The 20,343-nt window shown below is 44.5% G+C and overlaps 1 protein-coding gene across 4 annotated transcripts; it reads right to left on the reverse strand.

The window, feature by feature from the left end:
• Window positions 1-3,326: 3,326 nt before the first annotated feature.
• Window positions 3,327-19,620, reverse strand: LOC106574312 (1-acyl-sn-glycerol-3-phosphate acyltransferase gamma). 4 transcript variants are annotated; one of them, XM_014150146.3, is made up of 10 exons: window positions 19,408-19,620; window positions 10,000-10,057; window positions 9,321-9,548; window positions 7,802-7,971; window positions 7,532-7,693; window positions 6,825-6,978; window positions 6,636-6,738; window positions 6,397-6,472; window positions 6,080-6,278; window positions 3,327-4,359 (listed from the first exon to the last, which is right to left on the reverse strand). In XM_014150146.3, the coding sequence occupies exons 3-10, from the start codon at window positions 9,496-9,498 to the stop codon at window positions 4,268-4,270; spliced, it is 1,134 nt and encodes a 377-aa protein (XP_014005621.1). In that variant the 5' UTR covers window positions 9,499-9,548; window positions 10,000-10,057; window positions 19,408-19,620; the 3' UTR covers window positions 3,327-4,267. The 4 variants fall into 4 exon arrangements, with proteins under 4 accessions (XP_014005621.1, XP_014005624.1, XP_014005623.1 ...); XM_014150149.3 differs by having other exon boundaries at window positions 19,282-19,561; XM_014150148.3 differs by lacking the exon at window positions 19,408-19,620 and adding an exon at window positions 15,592-15,612.
• Window positions 19,621-20,343: the final 723 nt, after the last annotated feature.

A 20,343-nucleotide genomic window follows, 5' to 3' on the forward strand; every position in this document is an offset into this window, starting at 1 on the left:
AGTAAGTCAGCTCCAAAATGCAGGTATCTCAGCCTAGCTCAGTGCTTTTTGATATGCCACAACTGTCAGGTGGATGGATTATCTTGGCAAAGGAGAAATGCTCACTAACAGGGATGTAATCAAATTTGTTAACAACATTTGAGATAAATAAGCTTTTTTTGCATATGGACAATTTCTGGGATCTTTTATTTCAACTCATAAAACATGGGACCAACACTTTACATGTTGCGTTTATATTTTTGTTCAATATAGATTGATGTAACAACATGTTGAGTTAAGTCAATGTATTTAAGTTCCAGTTTTACCCTAATTCTAATGTTTACAATGCTGGTTGAAATGAAAACAGTACTGGTTGATGACAAAAAAAATCCTATGTATTTTCCACATTGATTCCACATCACAATACATTGACAAAATTATGTTGAAACAACGTTGATTCAACCATTCTGTGCCCAGTGGGACCTCTGTTTGATCATATCTGGGATCAAATTAAGCAGAAATTTGTTTAATTTTATTTAATGTTCATTGAGAACCTCGAGAAACAATTGGAGAGGTGTGTGGTAATTAAGTGCTGCCCACATGAAAGAATACTATAGTTCACTTTCGTGAACTAACACTCACACTTGACACTCACATGTAACTTTCTACCCCTTACTATCTCTGACTGTGATGATAGCTACTTTATTGAGGAAAAATTGACTTACTATGACTTTGATATGTGGTTGTCCCACCTAGCTATCTAAAAGAAAATTCCACCTAAAAACTATATTTTGGTATTTGTTTCATTACTCCATTGTTGACATAGTGCCAACATGTTTTGCTTGTCAGTAATCAAGTTTTCAACATATGTAACTTTCAAAATACAGAAATCATCCTTGTATGTAAGTCAGCAAAAACACTACAGCGAATAGTGTAGTATTTACTGTGGTATTTACATATAACCATACTATACATACCATAGTGTATATACTATAGTAATGAATGTAGAGTTTTTGCAGATGGTAGTATACTGTAGTATTTACTCTAGTAGTGTTGTAGACTGTAGTATACTGTAGTATTTACTGTAGTGTTTTTGTAGCTGTAACTGTGTTTTTATTTTATTATCTTTGAGATAGAAGTATAGGCTTTCTCCTTCAGGAAACCTAGTGGAGAAATACTAAAAGAGCAAATGTTACATATGCGGTAGCTAGCTAGGTAGGTCTGAACAGATAGTTTAGAAGCTCTGCTCTTTTCTATAACCTGTAGGGAACACAATATAGTCTATACTTGACATGTAGGTTTCTCTCTAGTTATGGGTGGCACAAATTGTGTTATGGGGAGGTGAATGGGCAGGGTATAAGCAAATACAATTCTGTAGTATTTGTTTATAGTTAAAAAAAGTAATGTTTTTGTGGACTGGTATTTTTGTGGACATTACTGTAGTATTTTTTTTTTGGGGGGGGGGTAATACTGTATTGCCTGTAGTATTCTACGGTATACAACAACATTCTATAGTAAGTTCTACACATGATCGAGGGATACTATTGTGTAGTATAGTTTTGTACAGTACACTACAGTAAACTGTAATATTTTTTAATCTGGGTGTAAGGTGCATCCCTCTCGTTTCTAAAATGAAGCCTGTGCTGCTAAGGATTGGTTGGAAAGGGAAATAGCCTCCTCCAGTAGAGATACGTACAACATTAATGGAGTTCATTGTACAGTAGAAAACTCAGAATTCACCAACACACATGCCAGTGGTTAATTTGCCTTTTAATCATATGATTTACTTAGAGACCCTTGTCAAACATTACCCTCTGTGAAAACTAGAGGTAGGCAACAGTTTTAGTGTTGTTAACACCATGCTCTAGTAGTCTGAGCCAATCAGAACACACTGTTTAGACATTTCCCCGGTCAGAATTGGAAGAAGTGGTGAGAGGCCTTCGGAAGCAGCGTCGGCATGGAACCCATCTGCCATCTGGTGCCCATGCCTAGCAAGTCCTACCTGGCACCAAACCTCTGTCACCTGGTGGCCCAATCCTACCTGGTCCCCGGGTTATTCATGTAACACATGGAGCCCCTTTCCACCACTCTGGCATGATCAATGGACCCAGAGGCAAATAGCATTGCCCACCACCCAGAGTACCCATGTGGCTTCCCATGCCCCTGCCCAAGCCAGAGCCCAACTCCACCCTGGGCTTCTGTCCTGCCTGCTGTGGCTGATCATGGACCAGCAGCTCCATCGGTTGGATATGCTGGTTCTGTTGACTCTGATGATCCAAGCAGCAGCAGGAACAGCAGCAACAGCAGCAGAAGAAGCAGCAGTAGGAGCAGCAACTGCATTAGGACCCGCACAACAGCAGGGGCAGCAGCAACTGCAGCAGAAGAAGCAGCAGTAGAGCCACACAGCAGGAGCAGCAGAAACAGCAGTAGGAGCAGCAGCAGTAGGAGCAGCAGCAACAGCAGTAGAAGCCACACAGCAGGAGCAGCAGAAACAGCAGTAGGAGCAGCAGCAACAGCAGATGAAGCAGTAGTATCAACAGCTTTGCTTCCTCCACTGTCCAACTGCCCCATACTGGGCTCATCAATACATACCTGGCTAACTAGCAAAAAGATAATCTAGTCTGATCTAATTATTAGACCAGTGGGGTATTAATGCAGATGGTTAACCCCAAGCTTTAGCCATCTATATATAGCCACTATGCTTCATCAGTTTTATACACTGTAGGTGATCAATCTTATTGCTATAATAACACGCCCGTCTGATAATATGGGCCATGTAGGCCTACTTTTTAATAATATATTATTGGGATAATTTTAGGGGGTGGGAGGGGTAAAGCATTTTAAAATGCCAATAACTGGCCATGTACAAAGTGTTATGCTTTTTTTTCTTATAAAATGCTGTAAAATCCAATCATGGATATGGGAAATCCACTCTGCAAATGGCCTGTGGGGCACTCACCTGCTCTTCGTAAAAGCATGAATCTATTCTGCTGGCAGCCGAATTGGATGGTAGGGACAGCCAGTGTTAGTGATGGTGTTGTCCTCAGACGAGTCCTCAGCTCTTGGTCACTGGACGACTGCTATACTAGCTTTGTGTCCCCTTATGATGGGCCTAAAGGCATTCAAACTGTGGTTACGGATTTTATATTGCATACACTAATGGGGTCGAATAGACAGGGGACGGGGTGTGGTGGGATGGTAGGCCTAACTATTTTACAATTAATTTGTGTTAGTTAGATGTTGACCTACCATTGCCAAAAAAATGCTCTTCAAAACCCTCTGAACAATTCACTCCGGCATACTGTAGGGAAATAAATGTAATCCCACCATTCAATCACTTTTGCATATTCAATGGAAACCAAATTATAATTGTTTTATTGTTTATAACAATCAGTATTTATGGAATCTACAAGCAATTCAGAAATCAGCTCAGGCCCAAACCTGGCTTTAAAGTAACATTAAATACTGCATTTTATTGGTGCGGGGTTGGCCATCACGTCTGTGCTTTTCTGGGAAGGACGGGAGGAGTAGCAGCATGCTCAATCTCGTTTGTGTCAGGATTCAGCACAAGTTTCATTAAGAAACAGACGAACAAATAACAGGATGTGCTCAGAGGTGTTAAGATTCCTTCACCTCCACACCCAACCTTCATCGGGGTAAGGGTGGGGAGCTAAAGCATGCTGGGAATCTATCTTCTCCAGACAGTAAAGCCCCTTGCTGAAACTACAGAGGGACGTAGGACTGGTGTTGGGCTGGCCCAGTCAGATATACTGAAGCAGAAAATGTGAATCTTTGATAGGTGGAGAGCACTTCTTTAGGGTGGGCTGCTGTGGCAGGAAGTGGGGTGCATGTTGGAGGAAGTGGTACCGCTGAAACAGGAAAGTTCTGGAGCATGTGGCTGAGGTGAACCACAATGCTGTGCGGAGAAGACCAACAGGGGGCCTCAAGCTGGGGTGCAGGGAGTGTTTGGTGCTAGAGAGATACACCCTCTGGTATCTACCATTCAGTCCTGCTGTCTGTCACCCCCCTCTCACTGGAAGGATGCATTCACAGGGAGTCAAATGCAACAATTCCATGAAAAATTTTGTTCTGTGTCACAATCATAATTTATATTTTAACTTACGTCTAAAAAGTTTATTCAGTTATACCCCCCACCCTCCTGCTGAGTTGTAACTTATTTTTGAAGGAGGATGGCTGCACAGGGTCTGTCTGTGCGGGGACCGCAACAACCGCTCAGACACCGAGCGTTGACAGTAGAGGGACCGTAACGTGACTGCCATAAAGAGTTCTAGTTTTCCTTTTTGCCCTCCATTTTGCCGTAAGTAGAGCCGGTTTTGTTCACCTCAGATACACTGATCAGGCGGCGCACTGCTATGGAGGCTGTGGAGAGAGAGACAGAGAGATTTGTCAATAATAGTAGAAAGAAAGAAGAAGACAAAAAAACGGAGGTATAATACAAATTAACAAAGTGCAGATACAGGAGTAGGTAATCACATATAAATACTATACAGGGCTCAACACTGTGACCAAAACACTCACATTCAGTCATCATGCGCTGTTTGAATTAACATTTCTAAAGTATTTCCCAAAAAACGTCCCCAATTAAAATGTTGACTGCAAAGATAGAATCTGGAAAACAGATTTTACGAAAAGATAAAACTGATTTTATAGGGCCCTACAACTGTAGAGTGACACTGTTCAAAATCGCTAACAATAGCACCTTTTTAGAGATTGCGCAAAGGATCGTTTTTTCCCCCCCCTCAACAAACAATCAATGTGAATATGATAGTCAGGTTAAAAAACCCTTAGGTCAAAGGGCCCAGGGCTGGGTTAGCAATTTGATTTAGAATTTTAGGTCTCCTGTAAATATAAAAAATATATATAGTAATTATTTCATGAAAAATTGAATTTGGTCTTACTGCTATTAGCCCGTATTAACGTATTGAATAACATATTCATACATGGCACAACAGACAGTCCAAAAATACATCAAAAGGAGATATGTTTTGAAGAGACAAATTCTTATTATTTTTACCTGTATTTAACCCCTTTTTTGGCACTAAAGTACTTCCATATATTTTCCCATAATTTTTTTTTTTTTACTCGTATCGGTCTGTCTACCTTCAGACGAGGCTTGTGAGGCTTGTGGGAATCCTGTATGTGTTTGTGAGAGATATCTTTCCATAGAGGGGTCATATTAGTTTGTACCGCAAACCGTTCCGACACTACAAAGGTTTTCGTGAGAAGACTGATTTTCAGGATGTCTCCTGGTCTGACAAACACAGCTGTAGCTCTGCCACCTTCCACCCCAAATGCAGAAGGCCGACATCGGAGGATGCGGTGGCTTGAGCAGCCCATGCAAAAACAACAGATAACTAACTTAAGCAGAGAGATTGACTTAGATGGGAATTTTTTTTATGCTCATTTGATTTCCGCAGGGGCGCTTACATAATTTAAAAGATGGCTAGTTATTATCAGCCTTGTTCTGTATGGAATGCAAAACCACAGGTCAAGTCATTAACCGGCGCTCAGTTGCGAAGAAATTGGTGCGTCCAAATCTTGTGCTGGTGCTATCAACTGAAAAAGTCCCACCAGTGGAAAAAGGTAGTCTAGAGCAATGCTATATGAAACTATACATTTAGAGCAGAATAATTTAATATTTTTTAAATATTTATTTATTTAACCTTTATTTAACTAGGCAAGTCAGTTAAGAACAAATTCTTATTTACAATGACGGCCTACCCGGCCAAACCCGGACGACGCTGGGCCAATTGTGTGCCGCCCTATGGGACTCCCAATCACGGCCGGATGTGATACAGCCTGGATTCGAACCAGGAACTGTAGTGGCGCCTCTTGCACTGAGATGCAGTGCCTTAGACCACTGCGCCTCACGGGAGCCCTAGTCCTGGAATAAAATCCATGCTTCATGGAGAATCTCTATTGAAATAGCTTTTTAGTCTAGGACTAGGCTTATTCTGTGTTCGGGAAACCAGCCAATAACGAGTCAAAATGAGATTATTTAGTATAGGCAGGTCCTAACGACATAAGAACTTGGAAAAAGCAGTAGGCTAAGCGCAGGCTAAATGGGTGGCATCCGCACCGATGATGCAGAAGATCAAGAAGACGACGATAAGGACGGGAGAGCCGCTGACAAACACCCCACAGGCGAAGTTTAGGAGGGGGGTGAGAAGCAGGGTGGCCCAGAAGAGGAAGTTGAGCAGCGTCCACAGCCGACGGGGGGGCTTGATAGCGGGACCGGGGAAACTGCCCTCCTTCTCGTAGTGCTCCTGCAGTGCATCCTACAGAAAGAGAAAGGAAGAAAGAGAGAATGTTGTCAATATTTAATTAGTGGAGAGAGTCATTGACTTATGGCTAGAAAGGGTAAAGAAATGGGACGGAAAGGTGAGTTTCCGGCACCTTCCGCTGGTAGAGCTTGTGAAGCCAGGTTGCACACTCCTTCTCATCCTCTGGGATTTCCTCCACTGGGTACCGCCTATACAGGAAGAAGGGGAACTGTCAATTCAGTACAACGCTACTAAAGGGCAGCAAGTCACTGTACTGGTGATACAGTAAGTCAGCAGGTCAAAGGACCCATAGGTAACTGTTAGGACCAGTGCACTGCCTTTGTTTGTGGGAGAGGGATAGGCGCCACCTACGTGATATTCATATCCGCCATGTACTTCTTCCCACTGACGATTCCCAGCAGTGTTGGGACCTTCTTGTCTCTGAAATTTAGTGTCACGTCGTACACAGCAGATACTGAGAAAGGAAAGAGTGCGACCATAAGTGTGATGCAGCAAATGTGTGTGTGTGTGTGCACGTGCTTGTGTGTGCTTGTGTCCCACCTGTGCCTTTGAGACAGCTCAGTGTTGTGGTGAAGCCTTTGGTTCTGGGCAGTAGATGGTATTTGAGTTTTGGTAGACCTTTACTCTCTGCTACCTCCATACTGATCTCATGCTTCTTCGGTGTGAAACGGGTGCCTTCACAGTACAAGAGGAACTGAAGAAAGAGAGAGAAGTCGACACACGCGCACACTGTTGATGTCTTTGGAAGTGACCCTGTTGATGTCTTTGGAGCGGTAAACACTTAACACACTAAGCTCATGACCTTGTAATCCCTACGTGTCCCACTGGAAACAACAGAAGGTAGGAACGCCAACAGAGGTGAACTACCTCAGACACACCCTGATGTGCCTCTCTGGCAACACTGTCCACAGTAACACGTACACATGTACAAACAACATACACACAGAATCTCAGTTGTATTTCTTTGATTCCTCCCCTCAGACCCTCTCTTCCCTCGCATTTTCCCCCATGAGAGTTTGTCAGATTACTGGCTTAAATTGTGTGCACGTACCCGCCAACGAATCTGGGGCGTGTTTATTTGGGCACTCAGTGGAAAACATTATTCAATGGTAAACAGAAATGGGCATTTTTCATCTGTTTGATGCCTAATGAACACGCCCCAGGGTACAACTCCATACAGAGACAGGCTGATGGTCAAAGGGAGAGGGGCAAACGTCATTGTGTTGTCGGTTTGTCGTCCTACTCACCCACATAAACTCAGGGTAATCCTTTAGCTGGGTCAGGCCATTGAACACGGTGTCTCTGTCCTCCTCCCACTTCCTCTTACAGAAGACAATCTCCAGGAAGTACCAGGTCCAGCCAATCAGAGGCACCTTCAGCAGTTCGTACTTGGCCAAGACCTTTGAAGCCTGAGAAGACAAGGCGAAACGACTTTGTTCAGCCAACCTACCAAACATGATATTTTCATAAACAGTAGATATAGGCAGCTAAACACATCCCCTCTATCACGTACTCACTCCAAGCACGCCGTAGCGTTCACACATGGTCCAGCCGCAGAGGAAGTCGATCTCGTAGTTGTGGTTGAGGATGATGATGACGTGCTCCTTGCCAAATTTGTCCACCGTGGCCTGGTCTGTGAATATGGTGCATTCTGTACCTGACCACCACTCCAGCAGCATCACCAGCTCTACAGGACAGAGAGTGCCAGCAGAGAGTTAACAACGAACCGGTGTAAACTCCGTCACAATGACCCACCCACCCACAATGACCCAAACTGGTGTCAATTTTGTCCCCCCACACCAGACGCAATCAGGAAACGCAGGTTGAAATATCAAAACCAACTATATTAATTTGGTGACTTGTCTATAAGCAAACATTTATGGCAATTTAGCTAGCTAGCTTTCTGTTGCTAGCTATTTTGTCCTGGGATATAAACATTGGGTTGTTATTTTACCTGAAATGCACAAGGTTCTCCCCCCGACAATTAATCCACAGATAAAAGGGTAAACTGAGTTTGTTTCTAGTAATCTCTCCTCCTTCAGGCTTCTTCTTCTGACTTTATATGGTGGTTGGCAACCAACTTTAAGGCACATTACCACCACCAACTGGACTGGACTGTGAACCTTAGTTCGTCTTTCAATCACCCACGTGGGTATATGCTCCTAAAAACCAATGAGGAGATGGGAGAGGCGGGACTTGCAGCGCATCAAGTGTCACAAATAGAACCAAGTTCTATTTTAGCGCCTGGCTACGCAGACGTGCGTGGGCAGAGTGGGTGCAATAACAATAACGTGTACATTTATTTTGCAACGCTCGCGCATGCAATGGGAGCGGTCTGGTCAGCATGTAACCAGTCGCAACGAACCGTCGCAATGAACTACATTACATCAGTCTCAATTCCTGTAAAAATCTGTGTAAACTCAGTGAAGAACAGTGCAACCACCACACACACACTCCAAGCATGCCGTGGTGCAGCCACAGAGTACTATCTGCGCATCAACCAGTCCATCCTAAGTCTGCTCATGATTATTAAGAACACCATCAACGACAAACCAAATCATTTTTATGTTTTCTGATTATAGTTGGTCCAACCGAAGTTGGCTCAATTACTCAAATTCCATTTTGTTTTTTTGTGAGCTCAAAGGGCATTTCTCAAGAGAGAAATCCTATCAAGCACGAAAGACATCAAATCAAGAACTGTGGGATGCTGTAGGGAGTCGTAGTTTTCAATAGACAAATATTCAACCTAGTTCAGAAAACGTGGTAATTAACTACAATGACCAAAATCCATTGTGCCCATTGTTCACCGGCCGCCCCACACACAGACCGCATGAGAGAGGAATGCACACAACACAGCAACTAGAGGGATCGAGGGAAACACCAAAACCAGTACAACATGTGGGTGGAGTTTGCACTGCATTTAAGACTGGTTTCTTTTGGGACAACAGCCAGAATGTGCTGCTCTTTTTCGAGCCTAGCCCCCCCCAGACACACAAACAAATACACACACGACTCAAGACTACGAGTGTGACTCACGGCTCCAGAGGGAGTAGGAGAGGCGGGTGTTGATCTTTCTGTAGAGCTGCCTGTCGATGGGCCATAGGACGCAGGTGCAGAGCTGAATGAAGTTGATGATGAGGCCGCTGACCACAAACACAAAGCCAACGAGCAGCTGAAGGATGAACAGGCTCTTGATGTACGCTATCAGCCCCATGGCCAGGGCTGTCTGGGGGCTAGCAGGGCTACCAACACACTACGGCCGACCTGGGGGAGAACACCATAAAGAAAAAATGCATTTCCGTTTAATTCTGTGGAAAATGCCACCAGCTTGCACCGGTTCTCCATATGATGTTGAGAAATAGTGCATTGTGGGTAGTTCTGAAGATATCCAAAATAAGTTCATAAATATGTTAAAAAAAAACATGACTTTGATCGTGACTACAGTAACTAAGTATTTGACAACACTGTTGTTACTTCGGTGAGTAAAAACGAATGCATCCTACCCTTTAAAAGAGAATGTTTATGAATATGAGGGCAAGGAGTTTCACCTGACTAACAGATCTGACCAGGAATAAGTCTGAGCCTTATTGGCTATGACGAGGACCCAAAGTTTTCCTAGTCAGGTCACACGGTCAGGGAAAACTCCTGACCCCTTCGATGAGGCTGGGTTAATAGTGGAAGAGAGATCATTTTCTGAAATTCCAGTGCAACTTACCACGGTGGAATCCCTTCACAAGCCCCGTTTGCACGGCCCGTCAGCCAATACCACAGACCTGTGGGACAGAGAAGAACCCCATTACAAACTATTCACAATCAGTTATTTAACTCGGCAAGTCAGTGAAGAACACATTCTTATTTACAACAGTGGGTTAACTGCCTTGTTCAGGGGCAGAACGACAGATTTTTAACTTGTCAGCTCGGGGATGCGATCCAGTAACCTTTCGGTCACTGGCCCAACACTCTAACCACTAGGTTACCCTGCCGTCCCAGTTTAAAGACGGGAAGATCTGAACAATCTTAACTCTTTCCCAAAACAGAATCTAACTTGCACCAAATGGCCGCAAAAAGAAAAAAAACTGCAAACAACATAGAACTGAATTATTCAGAGAACTGTGACAAAAAAAGGAAAGAAAGAGCAGGTTAATTCTGAGAAGTTCAGCAGACAACCAGTTAGTTTCTGTGATTCAGTTTCTGTGATTCATTTCCATTTATATTTCCCCAATATAAAATAGGAAAGTATCAGGCTAAAAACACAGCTTGCCCACAAAAATAAACTCCTTTTCACCCAAATGGCGTTGCACATAACCTCCCTCTCACTGATATGTACATGTCCGCACACACACACACACACACACACACACACACACACACACACACACACACACACACACACACACACACACACACACGCCCTTTCACCTCGTTGGAACACGGTCAGCAACACGCTCTCTTTTTCACACACACACAGACACCCACACCAGGTGTCCAACTCCTAAACTAGCCCAATTCAGTGTTTTGACAACTTTTGTTTTCAACGTTTGTGCAGCAAGGCACAAACTTGCCTTGCTGCAGCACAGCTGCGATCCCCAAGGTAGCGTTTTCACCCCTTCTCCCGCCGCACACCCTCTCCCCTTGCTTCTGTGCCTGTCAATCTATCAATCTAATATATTTTATACAGCCCTTTTTACATCAGCAGTTGTCACAAAGTGTTAACAGTTTGTGCGCTCTTGCTGTGACTTCTGTTGCAGATAGATACTCCCAGAATTGAGTGGGAAAAGTCGCCAAATGCTATCAAAACTCTCCAAGGCAGCCTGATAAGTAGCTGCATTTGTTGCTAGGCTCTTTTAACAGTAACGGTCTCTGGAGCAGTTTCAAAACTTGCTAAATATAGCAACAACGGCTCTAAATTGGCAACATTGGCCCCATTCAGCATCTCTGGGATTCTGGTATGTCCTCTTTGCTAACTCTAGACCCCACACACACCCTCAAACAGCAGGCCTGCACCACTCCACTCCCTCCCACATGTTACGATCATTAGTAATACTACAGAATTAGTAATACTGTATCCACTAGATTTCATCTACTGTGCCCCAATTCCTATGTCCAGTCTCAGGAATAAAATAGGCTACTTTCCAAAGCTATACTGAACCCATCCTAAAACACTGATAACTACACAGTGGCCTAATAACAGAATGAGCATTAAGTCAAAGTCACACTGTTTTTGTCAAATCAATATCCTAGAAACAAAGAGTCAAACCAATGGCTGTGTGTGTGTGCGTGCGTGCTACAGGCCTGCTGTACCAACTCTATAGGAGGTCCCACTCACAGAGCGTGGACTTGAGTGACCTCAAGCATCTGATCAGGGGTCCGCCCTATGTTCCCTCCAGCCCTGTGGTCCCTCCAGCCCTGTGGTCCCTCAGTACCCACTGGACCAATTTCAATCAAAATTGGCACCAATGCTTATTGTTATAAATGTAGAACATGCTGAGTATTTCAGCATCTACACAAATGTGAGAGTATATATGGAACCTACTGAACTGTTTAAATCACTATGACCTTGACCTTTTGTCAATATTCCAGCAGCCCAAAAGGCATTTTCTGAGATGTATGTATGTATGTATGTATGTATCTCAGCATCTACTCAAGTAATTTGAACATATAGGGCTGTAGGAACTGAAGGAACAGAGGGCTGTAGGAACTGAAGGAACAGAGGGCTGTGGGAACTGAGGGAACAGAGGGAACAGAGGGCTGTGGGAACTGAGGGAACAGAGGGAACAGAGGGCTGTGGGAACTGAGGGAACAGAGGGCTGTGGGAACTGAGGGAACAGAGGGAACAGAGGGCTGTGGGAACTGAGGGAACATAGGGCTGTGGGAACAGAGGGACCATAGGGCTGTGGGAACAGAGGGACCATAGGGCTGTGGGAACTGAGGGACCATAGGGCTGTGGGAACTGAGGGACCATAGGGCTGTGGGAACTGAGGGACCATAGGGCTGTGGGAACTGAGGGACCATAGGGCTGTGGGAACTGAGGGACCATAGGGCTGTGGGAACTGAGGGACCATAGGGCTGTGGGAACTGAGGGACCATAGGGCTGTGGGAACTGAGGGACCATAGGGCTGTGGGAACTGAGCGACCATAGGGCTGTGGGAACTGAGCGACCATAGGGCTGTGGGAACTGAGCGACCATAGGGCTGTGGGAACTGAGCGACCATAGGGCTGTGGGAACTGAGGGACCATAGGGCTGTGGGACCATAGGACTGAGGGACCATAGGGCTGTGGGAACATAGGGCTGTGGGAACATAGGGCTGTGGGAACATAGGGCTGTGGGAACATAGGGCTGTGGGAACATAGGGCTGTGGGAACTGAGGGAACATAGGGCTGTGGGAACTGAGGGAACATAGGGCTGTGGGAACTGAGGGAACATAGGGCTGTGGGAACTGAGGGAACATAGGGCTGTGGGAACTGAGGGAACATAGGGCTGTGGGAACTGAGGGAACATAGGGCTGTGGGAACATGAGGGCTGTGGGAACTGAGGGCTGTGGGAACTGAGGGCTGTGGGAACTGAGGGCTGTGGGAACTGAGGGCTGTGGGAACTGAGGGCTGTGGGAACTGAGGGAACAGAGGGATGAGAGAACATTAACATGGTCCCGCTGAACAAACACTCACCATCCTCTGTGTGTGTGTGTGTGTGTGTGTGTGTGTGTGTGTGTGTAACGGAGTTGGATTCATAACCTCACTACTTAGCGTGGGTGGAGACATTTCAAGCTATTGAACTGCTAGGTTTTCTATAGTTGGCTAAGACACGGTCAAGAGGACAGTAGTGGTGCCGTGACCCGGATCTGCAGCTGCACTCTGCTCAACAACTGGGGTCACTGTGGAATGAGTTTAGAGCTTGAAACGTCTCTGTGCTATCGAACTGCTATCTTTTCAACAGCGTAGTCCACAGTGTAGTCAAGTGCGGGTCACTTGTGTTTGAGAAGTAGAGGATCCGAGATCAAGGGTCGGTAAGGACTTGTGAGGAAGGAAGCTATACTGTTGAGCAAGCACAGTGACGCGTGTGCATATTTCTCTGTGGGTTGACTATGATTTCCCAATACACTTTCTAAATACTTCAAAATTCTATTCTAACTTCACTGCCCTGAGGAGTTGTGATGGATGCCATAAAGCCAAGGCATAACAGGGTGTGGTGTAGGTCTGTAGGACCCATGTTTTAAATGGCCCATTAAATGAAGGCCGTTTCATGCAGATAGCACTGAAGAGGGACAGAAAACGACCTTATCCGAAGCTCAAGAATCAAGCAGACTTCCACAAGGGTGACATTCTCTACGGATACTGATCTTTTGGCATAGGCTAATCAAACTTCAGGTTTGTCCCACATTGACATCAGGTTGCAATGCCTTGGACTGCTTCCTTCACCAAACAACCACGGCAGTCAAACGTCAAAAGGTGCACCCACGCTAAGTCAACTCTGCAAGCGGTCTAATAATACAAGCAGTTGCTACAGTGCGTCTGGCACCTGCGAGCAGATAATAGCATGCATGGTTAAAATGCAGTTGATCTCCATTGAAACTACCGGTGTAGCCTATTTCTCTACAGTAGGAGCATCAGTTCACAGTCAAACAGGTGATTCTGAGTTTTAACACGGTATTACTAAGGAAAAAATGGCTCCATCGTCTCAACGAGGTCAATATTCATAAATAACATCCCATTCCCGCCAATAACCCCTGGGAAAGCAGCAGAAATACCACTAACCTTGTTCTGGAAGAGAGAGCTAGTAGTTTTGTCAAAGTGTGAAGCCCTAGCTTCGCCCACAGTCAGGAACAGAGTGAGAATTACAAATAGTGGGAAAGAGAGCGCGAGAAACACCAGCCCTCCTCAGTAAACATGAGTGAACTTTGGAGTCTTGCCTAAGAGACTAATGACATCTCACAAGGCCGTCCATTAGCAGAGTGGGAAACTTGTCCCCACACAGGAAAGAAAAGGGAGAGCGAGACAAAACAAGAGAGGGAGACGCTCCCCCAGCCTGCCTGGTGGAGCGGGTGTGTTTGGGGGGGAGAGGGAGGGGAGAGTCTGCTATCACCTGATCCCCCTCAGACGAATGGCTGGCCTCAATACTGGGACAACGAACCGAGTGAGACACACACACACAAAGAGGTTAAAAAAGTTCAGCCAGAATTTCCCCCCCAGGTATAAGGGCGGTGGGGGAGACTGTGTCCTGCGTTCTTCTCCCCTCCACACACACTATTCTAATTACTGAATGAAATTGAGTGGAAGAAATAGAACACGTGTAAAAAAAAATGATAATAATTACAAATAAAAGTCTATACCCAGGCCTAGAGGTTTTTTGGGGATGTTCAGATGTCTCTCAACTCATATCTTGCTTTCTATGGGCATGGTGCTTGTATAGGCTGCTTGTCTATTAGTTTGAAACCAACTGGTGTGTCCGTGTTATTTGATGATAATTTGATGATTTACCCAAACATTTCCTAAGAAGTCCACTGTTTCTCAACTAGGGGGCCTCAGACAGTTTTCAGTAGATAAAACTACAAATTCAAAATAACAGCAGTAAGGCTAAAACATCTTACATTTAGTATGTATGTAGGCATTAACACATTGACACTTATAAAAATAACATTTCACAATGTGATTTCCGCTGTAGGGGTCCCCAAATATTTGTGTAAGCATTTCAGTGAGTCTTGAAATAGAAAAGATGTACAACCCCTGGCCTAGCCTACAAGGCATGCAAAGGATGTAAATTGCCATTGATTATGTACCAGGTTAAAGCCATTTAGCAGGCTACCAAGTACGCAAGGGTACACACACACACACACACACACACACACACACACACACACACACACACACACACACACACACACACACAAAAGGCCTGATTGGACGTGGGACGTGGCAGAGATTAGCAATAGCCACTCAGGGCTAAACTGATTAACAGGGAAAAACAGTCTGGCCTCCATTGGCCTTCCAAAGGCCAAAATGGGCTAAACTCGGCCAAGATGTCCAGCAGCAGAAGGACCCGAGCCACTCCAGAACAAATAACAAGACAAACCCACAGAAGTCAACTTAATTTAAAGTGCTTCCGAGACAACAACCAACCAAGCCCAGTCTACACTCCCAAAAACCAGTGTCAGGTAGTACAAGAGATTTTAGATTATAGTTTGTGGTTGCACACAGCCTCAAGCAGTTGGAGTCAACGAACGGACTCACTGTGGAAGCGGAACCATTCATGTCTATAAAGTTCTTATAAAGTTCTGACGCGGTCCTTCACTGCTCCCTCAACAGGACTTACCAGTAGGTATAGTAGGCGATCGCCAGCACCACCAGTGCCCCACAGAGCCCTGTAAAGAGCATCACAGCCCCCTGGTTCAGCATCTTCGCCCCCCTCCTTGATTACCTTCCCCCCCAGGAGAAAAAAAAGGATCACGGGAAAAAAAAGAGATAAAAATCTCCAAAGCGTTTTAAGAGGAGGACAAAGGGGAGTCAGTGTCCACGGTGCCTGAGACTCATGCTTATGTTAATCCCCATAGGAGACAAGATAAATGATGATGATGACAGCATGAACGCTAAGTCCCAAGGAAAAGAGGAGGATGAGGAGGGAGTGTCCATCGGCGCAACAGGAAAGCAACTCAAGTGAGAAACGTAAGAGCTAGTCGGCGACGGCTTCGTACCAGATCGCCGCGAGACGAGAACAACCACCAAGACACACTGGTTTAAAAGTGTTAAAACAGACGGAACACAGAAGGAGCCTCTCCTTTGTACAGAGAGGAAAAGGAGAGATGTTGGATAACGTGGCTCTAATCTGGTCCAGAACAGATTAGCACTGATTAGTGCTCTTGCAGCAGTACCCTGGATAAGTCACCTCTCATTTCCATCCATATGTATGGGGGGGTTGGGTGGAGAAGCTCAGCTGCTGTGATGGGTCCAGCCATGACGAAGGGCCTGGGTCGCATTCATTAGTCACCAAATGGAAGAAAACAGATGGAAACAGGGAGTGCCTGAATTGATCTGATAAGATGCACATTTTAACTTTCCGTTGCTAAACGCTTTAAAAACGCTTTGTTACAGTGCTTTCACGGAGGTGATCAGGCCCCACAGCACTATCCGATCTTGGACTCAAAACTGGTGGTCCACTTCAGGCATGCGCAGACCAGCTCGCATTACCATTCCTGAAGCTGTTTCGCTGATCGTCCCAATACCTAAAAACAACCGGCCAAAAGAAAATAACGATTTACGCCCTAAATAGATCAAAGTTTGTATCAATTTAACCTTGTTTGTTGAAAATGTGTTAATGTTCAGATTGAGCTTCGGGGCTCTTAACAAAACTCCCCCTACAGAAGATGCCTTTACTCTTATGTGACATGTAATGGAACTGAGTCATGGTCAAGGGCTAGTGGTTGACTGACATTAGCTGGTCTAATTCATTCACACGTGGGAGCGTATTATAAACATAAATACCTGTTGGTTAATTCCACATGCATATTTAAACTGACTTTAGTTAGCAAAATAGTTAGCAAACACAGTCCAATTTTCATGTGAATGACAGCTTTGATATCATAAGGTGAATGCACCTACTTGTAAGTCGCTCTGGATAAGAGTGTCTGCTAAATGACGTAAATGTAAATGTTAACTGAAAGTCACAGCTAGCTAGGCTAACTTCTGCTAGCTATCTAGTTTCTCTCTAACGTTAACTCGAACTTGGTCATAACCATAATATGTGAATTGAGTTGAGCCTGTTATTTCAATTATTTCAAGGTTAAAGCCTACAAAAAAATCAATTGTGAAGCATTTGCGAGTGCGACACACTAGGTTGGCAGGAACATTAAGCGCTCGGCATTTAAACATGTTGTATTAAATCAGTCTATATATTGTGCATTTAGACTGTGAATTACTTAAAATTAAATTAAACTATAAATTACTTATTAGGCTCAGTCTACAGTCTGAGTCTGTGGCTTCAAGCTCATGAGATGGTGCCTGGAGTGCAGGCCAGCAGCGGAGAACACCCTCTCGGTGCGGTGTGGTTCCAGGACAACAACCTCTCCCTCAATGTGAGCAAGACAAAGGAGCTGATCGTGGACTACAGGAAAAGGCGGGCCGAACAGGCCACCATTAACATCGATGGGGCTGTAGTGGAGCCAGTCGAACTATCGTGGTCCAAACATACCAAGACAGTGGTGAAGAGGGCACGGTAACACCTTTTCCCCCTCAGGAGACTGAAAAGATTTGGCATGGGTCCCCAGATCCTCAAAAAGTTCTACAGCTGCACCATCGAGAGCATCTTGACCGGTTGCATCACCGCCTGGTATGGCAACTACTCGGCATCTGACCATAAGGCGCTACAGAGGGTAGTGTGTACGGCCCAGTACATTACCGGAGCCAAGCTTCCTGCCATCCAGGACCTATATAATAGGCGGTGTCTGAGGAAATACCAAAAAATTGTCAGAGACTCCAGTTACCCAAGTCATAGACTGTTTTCTCTGCTACCTCATGGCAAGCAGTACCGGAGCGCCAAGTCTAGGACCAAAAGGCTCCTTAACAGCTTCTACCCACAAAGCATAAGACTGCTGAACAATTAATCAAATGGCCACTGGACTATTTACATTGATGCCCCCCTCCCCCCCATTTGTTTTGTACACTGCTCCTACTTGGTGTTTATTATCTATGCATAGTCACTTCACCACTACCTACAAATTACCTACAAATTACCTTGACTATCCTGTACCCCCGCACATTGACTTGGTATCGGGACCCCCTGTATATAGCCTTGTTATTGTATTGTGTTATTTTTTTACTTTTGTTTATTTGGTAAATATTTTCTTAACTCTTCAGGGGGTTAACTGCCTTGCTCAGAGGCAGAACGACAGATTTTTACCTTGTCAGCTCGGGGATTCAATCCAGCAACCTTTCGGTTACTGGCCCAACACTCTAACCACTGGGCTATTTTATATTATGTAAGAACAATGGTGCGACACTAATAAAAATGATATTATTTTATAACAAATGCACATTCTCCCACATTGGATAACGGTCACTGTCCGCGGTTCTGAAACATCAGTGTGCTGTTGCATTGGCGCCTTTTCCTAGACCATGTTGCTATGTGCCTAATAGCAAAGTTAACCAGCATATTGGTGTTGAGAACAATGCGGCGGAGGCAGCAGTGGAGTTAGGAGATGAGAACTGTCTTGTGCAAAACATCAGGCCAAGGTAAGCCTACACAAAACAGTCTTTATTTTAAGTGTTTCTAAAATCCCTTATGTGAAAAGTGAATGGTGGAAAAATGATTGGAACCATTTCCTGTTTGACCGCTAGGTTTTATGGATATTATGACTCATGCTGTGGCATGAGTAGCACACAAGTAGCCTACAAAAAAATGTCATTAAATAAATACAAAAAAAGTAGCCTACAAATGCTTGATGGGCAGGCACACCAACAGTGTTGTTGTGCAAAATGGTATGCACTATCATCTGGATGTGTGCAACAAAAGAACATTCAGCTTCTACTACCATTGTCAAGCCGTCTACACATACAGTTTGATGCATATATTCAATAAATCCAATGTATGCGCCATACTGAACGTACTACAACTGCCTCTGCAAGGCAAACGCAGCGTTCCATTTGAAATTAATGTACTTCTGCTACCAAAATGCAAACACTGTCAGTGTGATCGAGGCGTGAGCTCATGAAGTGAACGCTACTGGAGAAGGCCGAAGTTCCAGCCTTGGGGAAACTCGTTCTGCGCTCCAGTCAAGTTGGGCACACTCGGCTCACATACTGTGGTCACAACTCCCAACCCACGAAGGCTGTCTGTGCCAATACATTCTGTCTGAGTCCAGACTGCTACGCCGTGATATGTTAAATTAGGTGGCATGTTAGCTGGCTACTGCAGTGGTTTTAGCTATCTAGTTAAGCAGGGGTGTATTCATTACGAAAACCGTTTAAACACCAAACAGAAACAAACTGAATGAAACGAGGAGGGACCTACCATTATTTGTCCAATAGAAACTCTGGTTTACGTTTTCCGTCTGAGTAAACGTTTTGCAACAGAATCGACGTAAAGATGATTTACACCCCTGCTAACTTGGATAGCATTTTAGCTAGCTAAAGTTACCTGATTTCTGGATCCTGACGACGATTAACGTTACCAAACAGGTCCAACGCGTTGGTTTTCAACTCAACACTGAAACAACATTGGTGTCTTTGCACCCCAGAGCCATAGACGTATTTATTTTTCAACATAAAGGTTTATCTTTGAGCAAACTAACTTCTAGCTAGCTACATCCTTCTGTGAAATATGCAACTTCCTGTCTATCCACCCACAAAATGTGTCCCCCTGGAAACAATGCATGACAATAAAGATAATCTATTATATTTTCAAGATAATCGAGTGACCGCTCTAACAATGGAAATACATGTCCTCAAAGATGGAAGGCAGCCGGGAGGTGGCGAGATCAGGTGGGACCATTCTAGCCAATGAGAGGCCAGATACGCGTGTGCACAACGGTCACAACTCCATAGACGCAACTCGGATATAACGTTGTTGTTTTTTCTGCCGAAATGCTACGCGCATCCAATTATATCAGTGTATTCGTAACAACCTAACCATGACCAAACTTATGTTGGTTGAAATAAGCCTCACGTAGCAAATTCATTGTTTTTTGTTGTTGACCAAATTCGACTCTCTCATCGACCTCGTTGGCAGAGAGTATACACTCTCGCTTTGCCTCTTCCTCTCTGATAACAAGCCAGCATTCCCATTATGTCCCATTTTTCTCCCAACACCTGTGACTGAATTGTAATGCAGGTAGATGTCCCTGTGCCTCTTTTCATCCTGAATATGTTAGGGTTTTTTCCTACTCTACCATGAACCTGTGAATTCCTTCAGATCATACATACTTTTTGCCAGTTCAGTCAAGGGTGACCACAAGAGTTATGTCATTTTATGGGTTTCCATGGCAACATTTTCAGATTTTAAATGTTCTCCACAAGCTGTTTATGCGTTTTGTGTCTTATAATAACTGAAGTATACACTCATGAAACATTTATG

The sequence above is a fragment of the Salmo salar genome, chromosome 16 (assembly GCF_965601325.2).
Source record: "Salmo salar chromosome 16, fSalSal1, whole genome shotgun sequence".
In the NCBI taxonomy this organism is placed as follows: Eukaryota; Metazoa; Chordata; class Actinopteri; order Salmoniformes; family Salmonidae; genus Salmo; species Salmo salar.

Coding starts and splice junctions, on each gene's coding strand:
- LOC106574312 (XM_014150146.3), bottom strand. CDS start 9,498: ATGGGGCTGATAGCGTACATCAAGAGCCTGTTCATCCTTCAGCTGCTC. Junction 6,979..7,531: donor ATTACCCTGAGTTTATGTGG/GTGAGTAGGACG, acceptor CTCTTTCTTCAG/TTCCTCTTGTACTGTGAAGG. Junction 6,279..6,396: donor ACAAGCTCTACCAGCGGAAG/GTGCCGGAAACT, acceptor CTCTTTCTGTAG/GATGCACTGCAGGAGCACTA.